General features: G+C 39.2%; 1 protein-coding gene across 15 annotated transcripts in view; it reads left to right on the top strand.

Annotated features, from left to right (window-relative positions):
- The window catches only part of SIPA1L1 (signal induced proliferation associated 1 like 1), a 394,992-nt gene that overhangs the window by 271,958 nt on the left and 109,340 nt on the right, over positions 1–13,694 (top strand). For all 15 annotated transcript variants that reach the window (XM_073242187.1, XM_073242190.1, XM_073242201.1 and 12 more), the window contains 2 exons: positions 2,224–2,354; positions 7,610–7,798. In XM_073242187.1, coding sequence (XP_073098288.1) covers positions 2,224–2,354; positions 7,610–7,798 — 320 coding nt within the window. The remainder of the gene's footprint in view (positions 1–2,223; positions 2,355–7,609; positions 7,799–13,694) is intronic.

The following is a 13,694-nucleotide window of genomic DNA, read 5'->3' as shown; positions in this document are numbered from 1 at the left end:
TTTAGGGGGGAGATTGGGTTTTGAATGGTAAAGAAAAGGGAACAAAAGTCTGGGTCCAGGTAAGTTTGTGTACATGGTGGTAGAAGATGGGAATGCTTACTTCTGAGAGGGCTTCTTCAGTGTCTTTGTGATGTAGACAGCATTATCATTTGCGAGATTGAGGAGAAGGTAGGTGAGGGAGGCTGAAGGAGAGCAGAAGGTTTGACATCTCTGCTCTGGAGAAGGGGAGCCAGAGCTGCCCTGGGGCAGTGCGGGGGTGAGTTGAGGTCATTGATGAACTGATAGCAGCTATGTGGCTTCGGGATTTGCCACAGCAGCAGAGCACAGCAAGCTTACCTACTCTCCCTGAGGTTTGGGGGTATGTTTGAGTTCTTCCTTGAGCATTTGGGCTTTAGTTGAGTCCATGAAGTACAAGCAACAGAATGTAATAAATGTGACTCACACTCATTTTTTGTCACATCTGGTGTTGTTGCACTGCGGTATTAAAATATCCTCTCAAGTTATTGAAATGCGTTAGGCCCTTTGCTCCTTCAGTAAGTGGCCCCAGACTGCTGTCTTGTTTTTCTTTAAGTTCTTGTCCGCTTTTTTATACTATTTCTGTCTCCCCCCTTTCTGTTTTCTTCCTTGTTGTCAGTTGTTCTGTCACATTGCTGTCTGCATGCAAGTCTGTATCAGCCCTACACTCTGGACTTTGTCAACATCTGGAATTATCACACCTCTGAAATAAAGCTGTGCTTGAAGACCAGACAACCAAGCTTATTAAAATTGTGTGCAAAGTAAGAGTAAATAACCTCTGAGTGTGATTCTCATGTGCTGTGCTTTGAGGGTGTACATGAGTGTTCGTACATGAATTCTGTGACATTTATTGGAGTGTTTCACAGTTATCCATATGTGAGATGTCTGTTGCCTGTACTCCCATTGTGTTTTCTTGTTTTGAATTTCCATGGATTATGATAATATTGTTAGAGAGCCCTCACTATTTATGATTTTATCTTTTATATCATTCTTTAGTCCTTACAAAGTATTTTTTATGCGTCACCTAAATTCTGAGACTATGTGACTAGATATTTTATGCTGTTATTTCTTCTCATGGATTTTCAAATACTTAGATTTTGTGTGGGAATAACATGTATTTTTAAATATGCATTGTGTATGAGAATAACCTACCATGTCCCACAACTCATTTAGCCATGTCATGGAATGTAAATGTAATAGGACAATGTAAGTATTTTGGAGGTTTGGCAAATATTTTCTCTGCCCTAGATTTTCATATATTCCTGTGTTTTATGGACTTTGTCATCTGTGAACATTTCATGTATATATCAATTTCAGTTTTTTTAAGGATGTATATCACCATTTTTTAATTTTCTATACATTTAATTTTGACCCTGATCTTCCTTCTTGTCAGGAGGAATGTAAATTCAACACCAGTTATGTGGAGACTCTCTCCCTACCCCCACCCCCTAAGGCTGTGCTAAGGTGTGGGGTCCTGGGCAATGCCGGAGCACTGAGGAGAGGCCCCCACGTCATCAGCAGTTACTGGGTCACACTGATTACCTAGGAGAGGCCTGGAATCCCGGCCCACGTGTGCCTCTAGGTTCCATGGCTTTGCCGGGTACCTTTTGGGCTTACTGCATGGGAACCATCGGTGAGGCCCAGAGCCCTGGGTCTAGGCTTCTTCTCCATCTTGCTTAGGCTGCCTGGGAGCAGGGTGCTGCTCAGGGACTCACGGACCTTTCTTCTCTCCAGTGCAGGACACTTTTTTTTTTAAATCTGCAGCAAATCCCTCTCTTCTCACACTCTCTCTTCAAAATAGGTTTAGGGTTTTTTGTATTGTTTTTGTTTTTGTTTTTTTCAAGCAAGTGCTAAGAAGCCTTGACATCAACTTCTCCTTAGGCAAGGAAGCACATCCAGTGTAGCCTCTTTTAATGGTGGAATATAGTGAGAAAACACAAATTTCTTTTTAGAAAACTAGTAAAGTTGCAGAATAACAAAAAACTCAACAGGCTCCTCCTCTGCTTAGACTACCTCCTCTGAAACTAAATGTCTGTAGCTAAGTCTGTGTTTTATAACTCACCAAAGAATATGAATGTTTGTTAAGTGTATGTGTATTTTTTTTTGACATAGAGTAATTTCTGAGGTGAGCTAAATATCAAGCAGAATATAGCATTTTTAAAGCATTATGTGGATGTTCTGATTTTGTTTTGTCTTATTTTACCTAAGAACACTGGAACTATTTTGGAGCTGATGAGAATCTTGGTCCAGTGGCTGTGAGCATTCGAAGAGAAAAATCAGAAGAAATGAAAGAAAATGGCTCTCCATACAACTACCGGATAATTTTTAGAACTAGTGAGGTAAGTTCCAAATGAGAAGGACTTGAGGCTTAATTGACTTGAGAAAAAAGTAGAGCAGTAGCAGGACAGTGAAACTTCATAGCGCATGGCTGTGCGGTCTTTAGAATCAACAAAGGCCCCTTTCATTCATTCTGGTGGTGATGGGGTCCACATAATGGCTAAATCTGGATCCTTTCTTTCCATCTAGCTCTGGGTAGATGCAATAAATGAATGGGAGTTTTGATTCAAGAGAAAGATTTGTCCATTAAGTGTGGCCCAAGGGAATTGGAGGCCTCAGAATCCCAAATTGGTTATTGCGTATCCCGGCCAGGCAGCCGGAAAGCACCCAGCCAGCCCAAGGACCAGGGTACTTACAGATGAGAGCAGGTCCCCCAAGACTTCACTCTCTCTTTCCAGCTATTGTTTAGGACAGTTTTTGATGCAAGAAGAGGGAAAGAGACTTTTATTCTTCCACTTTCACTGTGCTATCTCATGGACCTATTCTTCAGACCTACTGGAGGCCTGAACCACAGACCCTATGAACCAGTTGTGGGTGAAACAAACTCTTGGAGCGCTTGAGGAATCTAAGTACATGTAATATATGAGTTTTTATTGTAAAAGGAAATTCAGGTCAAAAAAGAAAAGGGAAAATAGCTAACAAAGCTTCTTAAAAAGAAAAATTAATGAGGAAGTTTGGGACTATGAGGTTTCTTTGTTTTTTTTCTAAACATACGTGTAGTTGTGCCAGTTACCAATTTACTGCCTCTCTGTGCCTAATGCACTTTAGGATTGTTGTTATGTATTAATGTCAAACACCCCCAATCCCCAGAGGGATCTAGAATATAGTGGTTCTGAAACTGGTTTAAATAGGGCATTTAGCTTCATTTCCCCCATTGAATACAAGACAGGCTCCAGGCTTTGGTTTCACCTAGTAATTTTTCCTCAGCTTGAACTCTGGGGAAATTAAAAATAGGATTTTTAAAGGCACAACTTTAATGTGTGATGTGTTGCTTATAGTAGCCAGAGAAAATGGTGAGCTGACGTGCCATGTCCACCGCTAGGCAGTGTGAGTTCTTTTGTTGAACGTGGGAAGTGCAGAGAACACACTGGATGTTTTTGTCCTGTGCTTCTTCATTTCCCCTCCCAAGGCCACTCTGGTCATCAGTTTCTTCCTTTTCCATGTTTTTTATCCACTTAAATTCCTCATCTTGCCGCTATCCTATCATCCTTCCTGCTGAGGCTGAAGTTTGCCGAGTCAGCGCCTTCTCTCTGGGCTCCTGCCTCTGCTTTCCACGACTGTCCTGTCCTGCTTGCCTTTCAGGCACTCCACATCTGTCCCAGCTTTTCTCCACCATTACCTGCTGTCCAGAACTAATGGGATGCCTGTGCTGTGGTCGGCGAACCGCCCTGACGCTTGCCTCTCCCATCTCTCTCCTTCCCTTCTCGCTGCCTGAGCCACATGGTTCCACCTCCCCCTGCTTCTCTGGTCTTGCCTGCAGTTCAGGCCTTTTCCTGCTCACTCCTTCCACAGTCCCTTGGGTGCATTTCCTTAGCCTTTGATTGAAACATCCAAATCAAATGTTGCTTATGGTTCAAAACACCATTACCACTTGTTTCTCTTTTCAAATTAATGGTCAGCTGATGACAACTCTATTATTGCAGTTGTCCAGTGCTGCAGCTTTGAAGTCACAATAAATGCTCTCTTCTCCTCCTCCTACCCCCCATATCTGGTCTTGTCAGCAAAATTTGCCGACTTTGTCTTTAAAATATGTCTGCAATTCAGCCACTCCTCCCAGCCCAGTGCCTGGGCCAGGCCACAACCGTCTTTCATGAGAACTGTTCTTGCTTCTGCCCTGAGCCCTGCATCCTCTCAGCCCAGGAGGGATGCTTTGATATGTGATCCAGATCTCCTCATTCTTCATTTCAAAATCCTCTAAAGGTTTCCTATCTCCTTTGGAGGAAAAGCCAGTAAAAGCCTAGGAGACCATGCACATCTGCTTGCGGCCTCTCCCCGGTGACTCCCCTCACTGGGTCTTTCCCGGCTGTGCTGACCGCCTCCCCTCTGGGCCACCGCGGATGCCTGTGCCTCTGCCGGGACACTCCCTACTTGTCTGTGGTGCTCAGTCCTTCCCCTGCTATCCTCTTGGCTGGAGTGCACTCATTTCCTTGTGACCTGTTTTCATAAATCACAGGGGCCTTCCTTGGCCACTGGGTCTAAAATTTCTACTCCCTAATATCCCTACTTCGTGTCCAAATCTAGGCTTTATTTTTTCGTGAACACTTACCACTATCTCACATACTGTACTTACTTTGTTCTTTTTCTTGTCTCCCACACTAGACTGTATGCCCTGTGAGGATCGGGACTTGTCTGAGTTGTTCATGACTACGTGCCTAATGCCTAAAATTGCACTTTCCCCTCCGTCTCCTTCTTCCCATCCTTCTGTCTTTCTTCTCTCTAACATTTATTCAATTGCCACTCGCTTTTGTGTAACTTTTTCTTTCCAATAAAATAATCCCTAAATGAGGTTAAATTGTAATGGCTTTATGAGGCTTTTCATAAAAATAAGTTAACAAAAGTCCTTTGATAGAAATATCTCTTGATGTTGGTCCCATAGCTCCTGTACTTTGTGGATAAGCACTTTGCTCTTTCCATTGAAGTTGGTTCACTAAATTCATAATAAAGTGTGACTTAACTTTTATGCCTTCATAGAGACTTCTCATGCTATTAATCTTTCAGGTTAATAAATACATTGAGAGAAAGAGAAAATGTGGTAACCACAGTGACACTCCAGCTGCTTCAGTAAATGGCATCAAGATAACAGAAATGCAGATCTCTTTCATTTCAATAGAAATAATCATTGCACAACATAAACAAAAAAAGACCTTACGTATTCATAAGGATGACAGTTTGTTTATGAACAAGATCCTATGGCACACGAATGCTTTTAAGCAGAGGTGCTCAGGGATTTATGAGGATTCCCTTCCTGTTTCTGGAAGTCATTAACAAAAATATCAGTAATACTAGCGACTCAGACATAGAGATGAATTGCTCTTTTTCTCGTCTGCTTTGGCTTTCTTGAGGTGAGTTGCTATCTTGCTGCAATGCAGGATTAGCAATGGTTAGCCTTCCTGGTCTTGGTTTCTCAGATGACGATAGTCCAGCCTTTGTAGCCTTCTTCCAGGCAGCACTGTCTCATGGAAGAAGAGCGTTAACTGAGCTGTTCAGTGGTTTCCCATGGTTTAAAAAAAGGAAACAAAATAGAAAATAGAAACTATGTCTGTCAAATTAGATATGAAGTCATAGGGAATGATTTTTCCCTAAGTATTATTTGAAAATAACATATTAAGAAGAGATATTAATCGAATGAATAGACTGCAAATAACCTCAATGCCTTTGTCCCATATGAGAGTGAAATGCTGTTAAATTTTGCTTTTCCTACCCTCACCTTTCTCCTCTATCAGTTGGCAGATGTAGATCTTACTTCCCTGGTGATTCTTCCTCTGGTTTCCATTTTCCCTGCTAATCCTCTATCCTGCCCTCACTGCCTGTTACTTGGAGATGTTACATTTTCCTTCTAACCGTATTCTCTGCCTGTAGCTTCTTCCTCTTGCAGTTCATCTCATTTGCCAACTTAATTTTCCTGAAGTATATATCATCCTCCCCATTGAAGCAAGGTCTGAGGTTCCCCAGTGAGGTGCACCTGCTCACCCGCCTGCTCTGGGGCTCTCCCCACCTCAGCTTCCCCACCCACTCCTCCCTGGCCCCTCTTTGGAGGCAGCTAAGCTACAGCAGTTGCTCTTTCCCACCCACACCCTTTTCTTTTCTATCTCCATACCTTTGCTCTCTGACACTTTTTTCTAGAATTTTCCCTAGATTTCACGGTCCCTTTTTAGCACCACCTATTCCATGAGGGCCTTTCCTTATGCCCTGAGTCACAAGGATCCATTTTCTGCCTTTGGACTCTCTTAGGACCTGAACTTGTTACACTTTTCTTAGTAACAGTTGGTCTTTGAATAACACAGGTTGAACTGTGCAGGTCCAGTTACATGTGGAATTTTTGATAAATATGTTGGAAACTTTTTTGGAGATGTGCAACAATCTGAAAAAATCTCACAGACAAGCTGTGTAGCCTAGAAATAGTAAGAAAATTTAAAAGTTAGGAATGTAAATACTGTATGTAGTATCCACATATAAAATACCAGTATATATAGATAGAAACATAGTACATATGTAGATGCTAGTGTATTTGATCATTTGCTACCATAAAATCAACAGTAGGTTCTTTAAGTATTTGGGGAGTCAAAAGTTATACATGGAATTTTGACTATGTGGCGAGAGGTGGGCGTCCCTGACTCCTGTGTTGTTCAGGGGTCACCTGTATATACCTCTGAATTGCAGTTCTTTCTTACCTCTCACCCTCTTGCACTCTGCAGCCATCCCTCAGCATGCACTCCTCTCTGTTAGCTCTGTGCCTCCTCTTGCAGGGCAGTGCCTTGTAACCTACAGGCTTAACGAGAGTTTGCTCAGGCGTAATGGGTTTTTTCCCTCATGTCACCATCCAGTGTTTATATTAACAGCTTTGCTATGTGAAAATTTTAGGAAATTAAAATTACTTTAGGCTTCATATTTCCTCTGACATCCACCATCACACAGGGAAATGTCTTTGCTTCTGTTTACATTTTATACTAATAGAAAGTGTTCCAAGAAATAGGGGAAAATCTAAGGTAATTTCAAGTGTTGTTGACTGAGCTCTGTAGTAACTGATCATTGTCTTATTGTAGCAGCATTTCTGGATATGGATGGTTGATGCTTGTGAGCCGTACATTATGTAATCTAAAACTTTTCCTTCCCCTTTTATGGTTCAAAAAGGTGTAACGTCTAATTCTGAGCATTTATTCTTCAGCTATTTTTATGGGACAGCTCCTCCTCAATTTCCTGCTAATGTAGTTACTGTCATTTTATAGCCATGCAGAACTTTGATCTTACTGAGCTTTTTAACGAAATGCTGTATTTGACCTTTCCGTACATGTCCTTAGAGCTCTCCACCGTGAGTTCCCTCGGACTTGCCTGGACCTTCCTGAAAGTGTTGGCACCTCTGTGCCTGTGCAGAGCATCTTGTATCATATCCCTCGTCCTTTCTCCTTCACTGGCTTAACTGACCAAAAGTCTTTCTGGCTCTCTGAGGGGACTGCAGTCCAAGCTTTGAGCACTTCTGATTTATTTCCTTAACCCACTTGCCCAGAGAGGCCTCACAGGAGCATCGTTTGTCTTTCAGCTTATGACACTGAGAGGTTCGGTCCTGGAGGATGCCATTCCTTCAACAGCAAAGCACTCAAGCGCCAGAGGGCTGCCCCTGAAGGAAGTGCTGGAGCACGTGGTGCCCGAGCTCAGTGTGCAGTGCCTGCGGCTGGCCTTCAACACGCCCAAAGTAACGGAGCAGCTCATGAAACTGGATGAACAAGGGGTAAGTTCGGCTTCCAGAGAGGAGAATGCTTGCTGCAGAGGCTTCCTGCTAGGCTTCCAGAGTACAGACCTTCATACTTCTCTTTTGACAGGGAAAGCTGATGCTTTTATTGTGAAGGATATTCTCTTTGCAATCCCTCGTTTTCTTTTTCTTAGTACTCTGAACTTTGCTCATCTGATGAAATTCTCTGTCAGAATTGATAGGTTTGGTACTTAAACTATATTAAACTCTTGGTAACCCTCCATAAATGCAGTGAATTTTTCAAGTACACTGGGCATAAGCCATAGCAATACAGCAATAATAATAGCTAACACTAATGAACAGTCATCTGGCTCTGCCTTTAATATGTTATCCTTTTGTATCTCCCAACTCTGTGAGAACGCTACCATTATTATCTCCATTTTAGATGTGAGAAGTCTGAGGCACACAGAGATTAAGTAGGAAGTTCAAGTTCACACCATTAATAAGTTCAAAGCCTGCATTGTTAGCAGCCATACCACACTGTTCCTACAAGCTTAAAGTCTGTTAGTACCAGCGATGATGTATGTTAGCCAAGATTTCTAAATACAAAATGTGAAGAATTTGGATCCTAATTAGTAACAATAAAAATGCTCAAGATTTTCTCACCGCCATTCCTGCTGTACCTTCGTGTCCAGACCACTTGGTCACAGTACGCATGAGTGGTAGGATAATCCGTAGAGAAGTAGCAGAAGGGTAGAGGATGAAAAGCCATGATCTGGAAAATCCACTAACCGGAGAGTAGATCCGCATTTTACCTGAAATAATTTGAGCATCTGGGCTAATTTTGTTAGATGTTACATTTATTAGCTCTTTCTTTGAACATTTCAGCCATATTGCAGCCTGGCAATGAGTGATAGCAGCTTGACCATTGCCTTTTAAAAAAAATTTCTCCAAAAGTAAAATTGGTCAAGTTATTGAATGGCATTTTCTGAACAAATTTTTATGGTATTTCCTTAATCAAAAATTGCAGTTTTATTAAATTGAATGGGAGTTCCAAAAAATTAGTTTCAAGGTATACTTACTTTTAATTTAGCTAATAGGAATATATTATGAACGAATAGTTGTTTATAACTTTTCTAATCCTTGCTCTCTCTGACAAATCATTCCATTTGTCATAAAGCCCAGCTAATGTCTATCCTGTACATAATATTTCAAGTAGGCTGTAAGTATCATGTTTATGACATGTAACTATGAAGCACTTTGAATGCTTCAGAAGACCACTGATAGGTAAACCTAACTATTTTAGGGGCTGCTTTCCAGTAAATATTTTGAACATTTAGTTTAACCAAGGAAGAATAGAGAAATGATGATTAGGTGTAATTTTATGGATTCAATCTTTTCAGTTACTTTGTTTTTAAAGTAGATGAACAATATTTAGACATTGGTAATATAATCATATACTGAACATTCTAAATTCTACATTAGAACAGATTACTTTATATGAAGGAGAAATTTATTGCCAATTTCCCCTTATTTTACCTATATTAAGTAAAACTGCCCCCCCCCCCCAACTGCAGACATTTTGTGGAATCTAGCATATTTTGTGTCCTCTCTCAGTGCCCGCAAAATGTTGGGCCACGGAGGGTGCTGATCTGTAAAGAATACTTCATGGTCTAATCAATACAGGAAAGATAAGAACATGATAATGAGTTGAACTTAAAGCTAAATTTATTTAATTCAGAATGTTTACTATTTTGAAATTACGAGCTTACTCCTGGAAGGGGATTAAAAAATCCTTTCCCTCATAAATTATTGATGATAATATGCATTAGTTGTTTTCCTTAAAGCCTTCCTTGGCGAAATTAAAATTTGGCAATCTAGGTGAATGCCCCCAGTTTTATTCTGGCAGTTTCACTAGGCAATAGAATCTAAAAGTTAAAAACCTGCTAGTCTGTGTAAGCAGGCTGTGTCTTTTTATTTATGTCTCCATAGCATTCAAAGCCAGGATTATACTGATAAAAAGCAGAAGACATGTACTTAGGTATTTAGTCTGAGGAGTCATTTTATTTAGGATAGGAAATCTCATTAATGCCTTGGAATCAGTTTGAGAAACTGATTAGTTTGGTGCCCTGACAAAAACAGATTTTAAAAAAGAAATGCTTCTCAGTGCAGTAGCTTATGTATTTGAATCATTGCAAAGCATTTTTAGTTTCCATCCATGTCCTCATATTTTAAAATATCATGCTGTGTAAATCTTTATATTTAAAGGGACTCATAGTATGATACCAGGAAACTGGACTCACTAGAAAGAACTTCTAAATTTCCCTTTAAATTCTATTTAAATGATTCCTTTATTATCTTTTTACTTTAAATGGCTTACATAATTATGCTTAGAAAAAGAAAACATTGCTTGCTTGCTAGATTGTAGCAGTTTGCCTTTCAGCTCTTTGGTGCTTTATGTTTTCAGTTTATCACTTTTAAAAGCTGAAATGAACAGAAGAACAAATTAAAATTATATCTATAAAATATAAAAGCATTACATAAAAAATGTAAGTTTTTTTTTTCATTTGGCTGGATTCTGATATGTATGTGGGAACTAGAGTAGGCATTTTAATTCCTAAAGTTTTAGAAAATAGATATATGCTTTGTGGCTTATCCAAGCTCTCACTTTTTCTTTCCTGATACCATTTTGAGCCTTTCACTATTTATTGCTGCCCATTTCAGTTATCATACAAAGAGCAATAAGAAGATGAAGCTAATCTGCCAGTATTTCACACTGTCAAGAATTTAGAACAGTTTTTGACTCAGAAAATTCAGATCAACTCTAGGTTAGTTTATTCATCATAGTCCTAGATTTTCATCTATCAGGTAATTGTGAGCCTCTCTTATGATAAAAGACATTAGATAAATATGTGTGTTTGCTTATTTATTACACCGTGTAAGCACTACTAGCATCATCTGATTTAATCCTCATGGCACCCTGTTCAATAGGTTCTGTTTTAATTATTGGCCTATTTTACATTTCAGAGGATGGAGACTTGAGGAGTTTTCCTCACCATTTTCCCTTAGTAAGTTGTGAGCACTGGATACAAATGTAGAAGCAACCTTTTGTTTTTAAGTTTTGCAAGTTTTGTCTACTTTTGCATATCTTGAAATTATATTTTGATCCTCAAAACTGTGCTATGAAATGTCAGGAATTTCATTATTCAGGTCAACTTTTTAATAATATGACTAACTCAGTTACTTTTAAATTTGGCATATCAGAGACATTTTTCTTAATCAGTCATTTAAAAAATGCCCTTATCTACTCTTTGCAAGGGAAATGAAAGGTCATCATGTCTGGCCCTGTTTGAAGGAGTTCACTTGTGTAAAGCACTTAGTACAATGCGAGGCATGTGATGAACACTGGGAATATTAGCTGTCGTTGATAATGGTAAAATAGTAACTTGTTAGTAGCCCTTTACGTGCATTATCTCATTTAATCTTTATAAGCATCCTATGAAAGAGCTGCTATTATAGGTAGTATATATTATGCTTACCTCCATAAGTAAGCATAACAAAACCAATAACTACTTATTGCATAACCACACGCTGCAAATTCCTAAATACTATGGAGAATATATAGACTAGTAAGACAGTGTCCTTATCTCTGAAGGAGACGAGGTCATAATGTAATATAATGAAAGTCAGATTTAATATAGTGAGTACATTAGAGAATTGCAAACAAAGAGCAGTGGAGGAGCAAGCCAGTGGGGCCAAGTCACGGTGGTTTGGATGGATCAAGATGCGGTGGGCCTTGGAACAGAGGAGGATTTCATCAGGCTGGGGAATAAGCAGGATTGTGGTCTATCCTGAGAAAACTTAAGAACAAAGCACAGAGAGACAGAAGTGCAAGGTGAGCTTATGGGGCAGTGAGCAGTCCAGCTGAGCAGGATTGTGAAGCACATGTAAGAGAGTAATAAAAATAGGTATTTTTTATTCAGCAGTGATTTAGGCACTGTGAGAAGCAATTTACATGAATAATTTTAATTAATCCTCAGAATCCTTTGTTGTAGGTGCTATTATTGTTCTTGTTTTATAAACAAGGCACTGAGGCACAAAGAGGCTGAAAGACCTCCCCAGATCACAATTAGAATCTGGTGAATCCAGGCATTCAGGCTCCAGAGCCCCCCACATATTCTTACCCAATGCACTTAACATCCTGGCCTCCTTTTCCTGCCCCTTGTGGGAGAGAAAAAACTGAAAGGATGGCTTCAGGCTTTATTGCTGTAGGCTTCAGCACACAGTATTAGGTATAACATGGAAAAACCGAAATAAAATTGGGTAGAGCTTAAAAATACCTAAGTACAATTGCCAGTTGGCAGTAGAAAAAATTGGTAAACCTGTTTTCATTAGAAATGTCAAGTTTCATGTACACAGTAGTGGTTTTACCTAAATGAGTATCTCTACTGTTTTTTCTAGGTACTTATTAAAAAGGCAAAGAAATGAAAATATTAGATTCTCTTCCCTTTAAAAAGTTACCCTTCAAATTATTGAAGTTAACAGGGACTACTGATCATATCTAATTAGGTCTGTAATATATATCTCAAAAATAGATGCACTGAAAGAAGCAATTTTTATTTGATAACAAATAGCACCAATCCATTTAAGGACATGGATGAAATTCTTTGCTGACTTAACCTATTCATTCCCATGCTGCATTATTTTATTGAGAATAATGAGTTTGAGAAGCTGCTTTCTTCTTTGAATCAGGGTGCTAGATTTAAAGAATGAACCTTAGGGGAAACATTTTTTCCAAAGTCCATTTTCTATGAATAAAGCTTTGGCAGAGTAATTACCATTCCTGAAATTTTATCCTTCCTAGATTATGATAATAGCTAGTGCATGTTTAAATTCAGATGGCCACCAAATTGGTTTCAGACAACTCATAGATTCGTATATACATTATCAAGAAAGAAATATACATGAAAGTGATCAGGTCAGGGAAAGAAGGCAGTGGCATTTGTAACTTTGTCTTGTCTGTTCATGAGTAATGATTACTCTGTGCTGGCTCATCCGTGTTTTTTTGCCTGGCCAAGGCTAGATTGGATGATTGGTTGGAGTCCTTTCCAATGATAAGATTCTGTGGTTAACATGACTGATGGTAGCATTTGGAAGACATCTGGCTGTGGTCAGACTGCAGTTTGCAGTGATGGAGCTCAGCACAGTCAAGACATGCAGTGAGCATTTTTTGGTTCACAATCCAAAAAGACAGGGTAACTGACTGCAAGTATTTTATGTCTTGATTTTAAATTGTGGATTGTATGTTAAATTCAGCTGTAAAATAAAAAGTTTAAAAAAAAAGACTTTCCTACAGGACTTAATCTTAACTAGCTATATCTTCAGATGGTCCAAAAATCAAAATAATTTTGTTTATACCAAGGGATCCCTTTTCCACCCTGTTCCTATCTCCTTCCCTCTCTCCTCCCACATAGTTACAACTCTTTAATAATAGTTTCTTATGTATTCCTATGTTTCTTTATACAGATAACACCCAGTACACATATGTAGTCTTATTTCCACCTTGCACATAATATAGCATGCTATAGATTTCACTTTTTTCACTTAGTAATTTATTTTGGAGTGCTTTCTGTCTCAGTACAAAGGAGATTTTCCCATGATTTTTACTGCTGCATAATATTCTGTTTTATTGCTTTAATGTTCTTTAAGGTTCCCTATCGATGGACATTTGGGTTGACTCCCATCTTTTCCTATTACAAACAGTGCTACAATGAAGATCTTATGTAAATGAAATTCATCTTAATGTCAAATCAAAAAAGCTGTATTTATTATCAATTTAATACCCAGTATGAAGCTTTTTATATTTGTGAGAAATTCTGCACAACATATCATTAGAGAAGATTGTTGTGTGTGTATAGAATATTTCCTTTACATT

Source organism: Manis javanica, chromosome 8 (genome assembly GCF_040802235.1).
Source record: "Manis javanica isolate MJ-LG chromosome 8, MJ_LKY, whole genome shotgun sequence".
In the NCBI taxonomy this organism is placed as follows: domain Eukaryota; kingdom Metazoa; phylum Chordata; class Mammalia; order Pholidota; family Manidae; genus Manis; species Manis javanica.
This window is presented reverse-complemented; position numbering and strand designations above follow the sequence as displayed.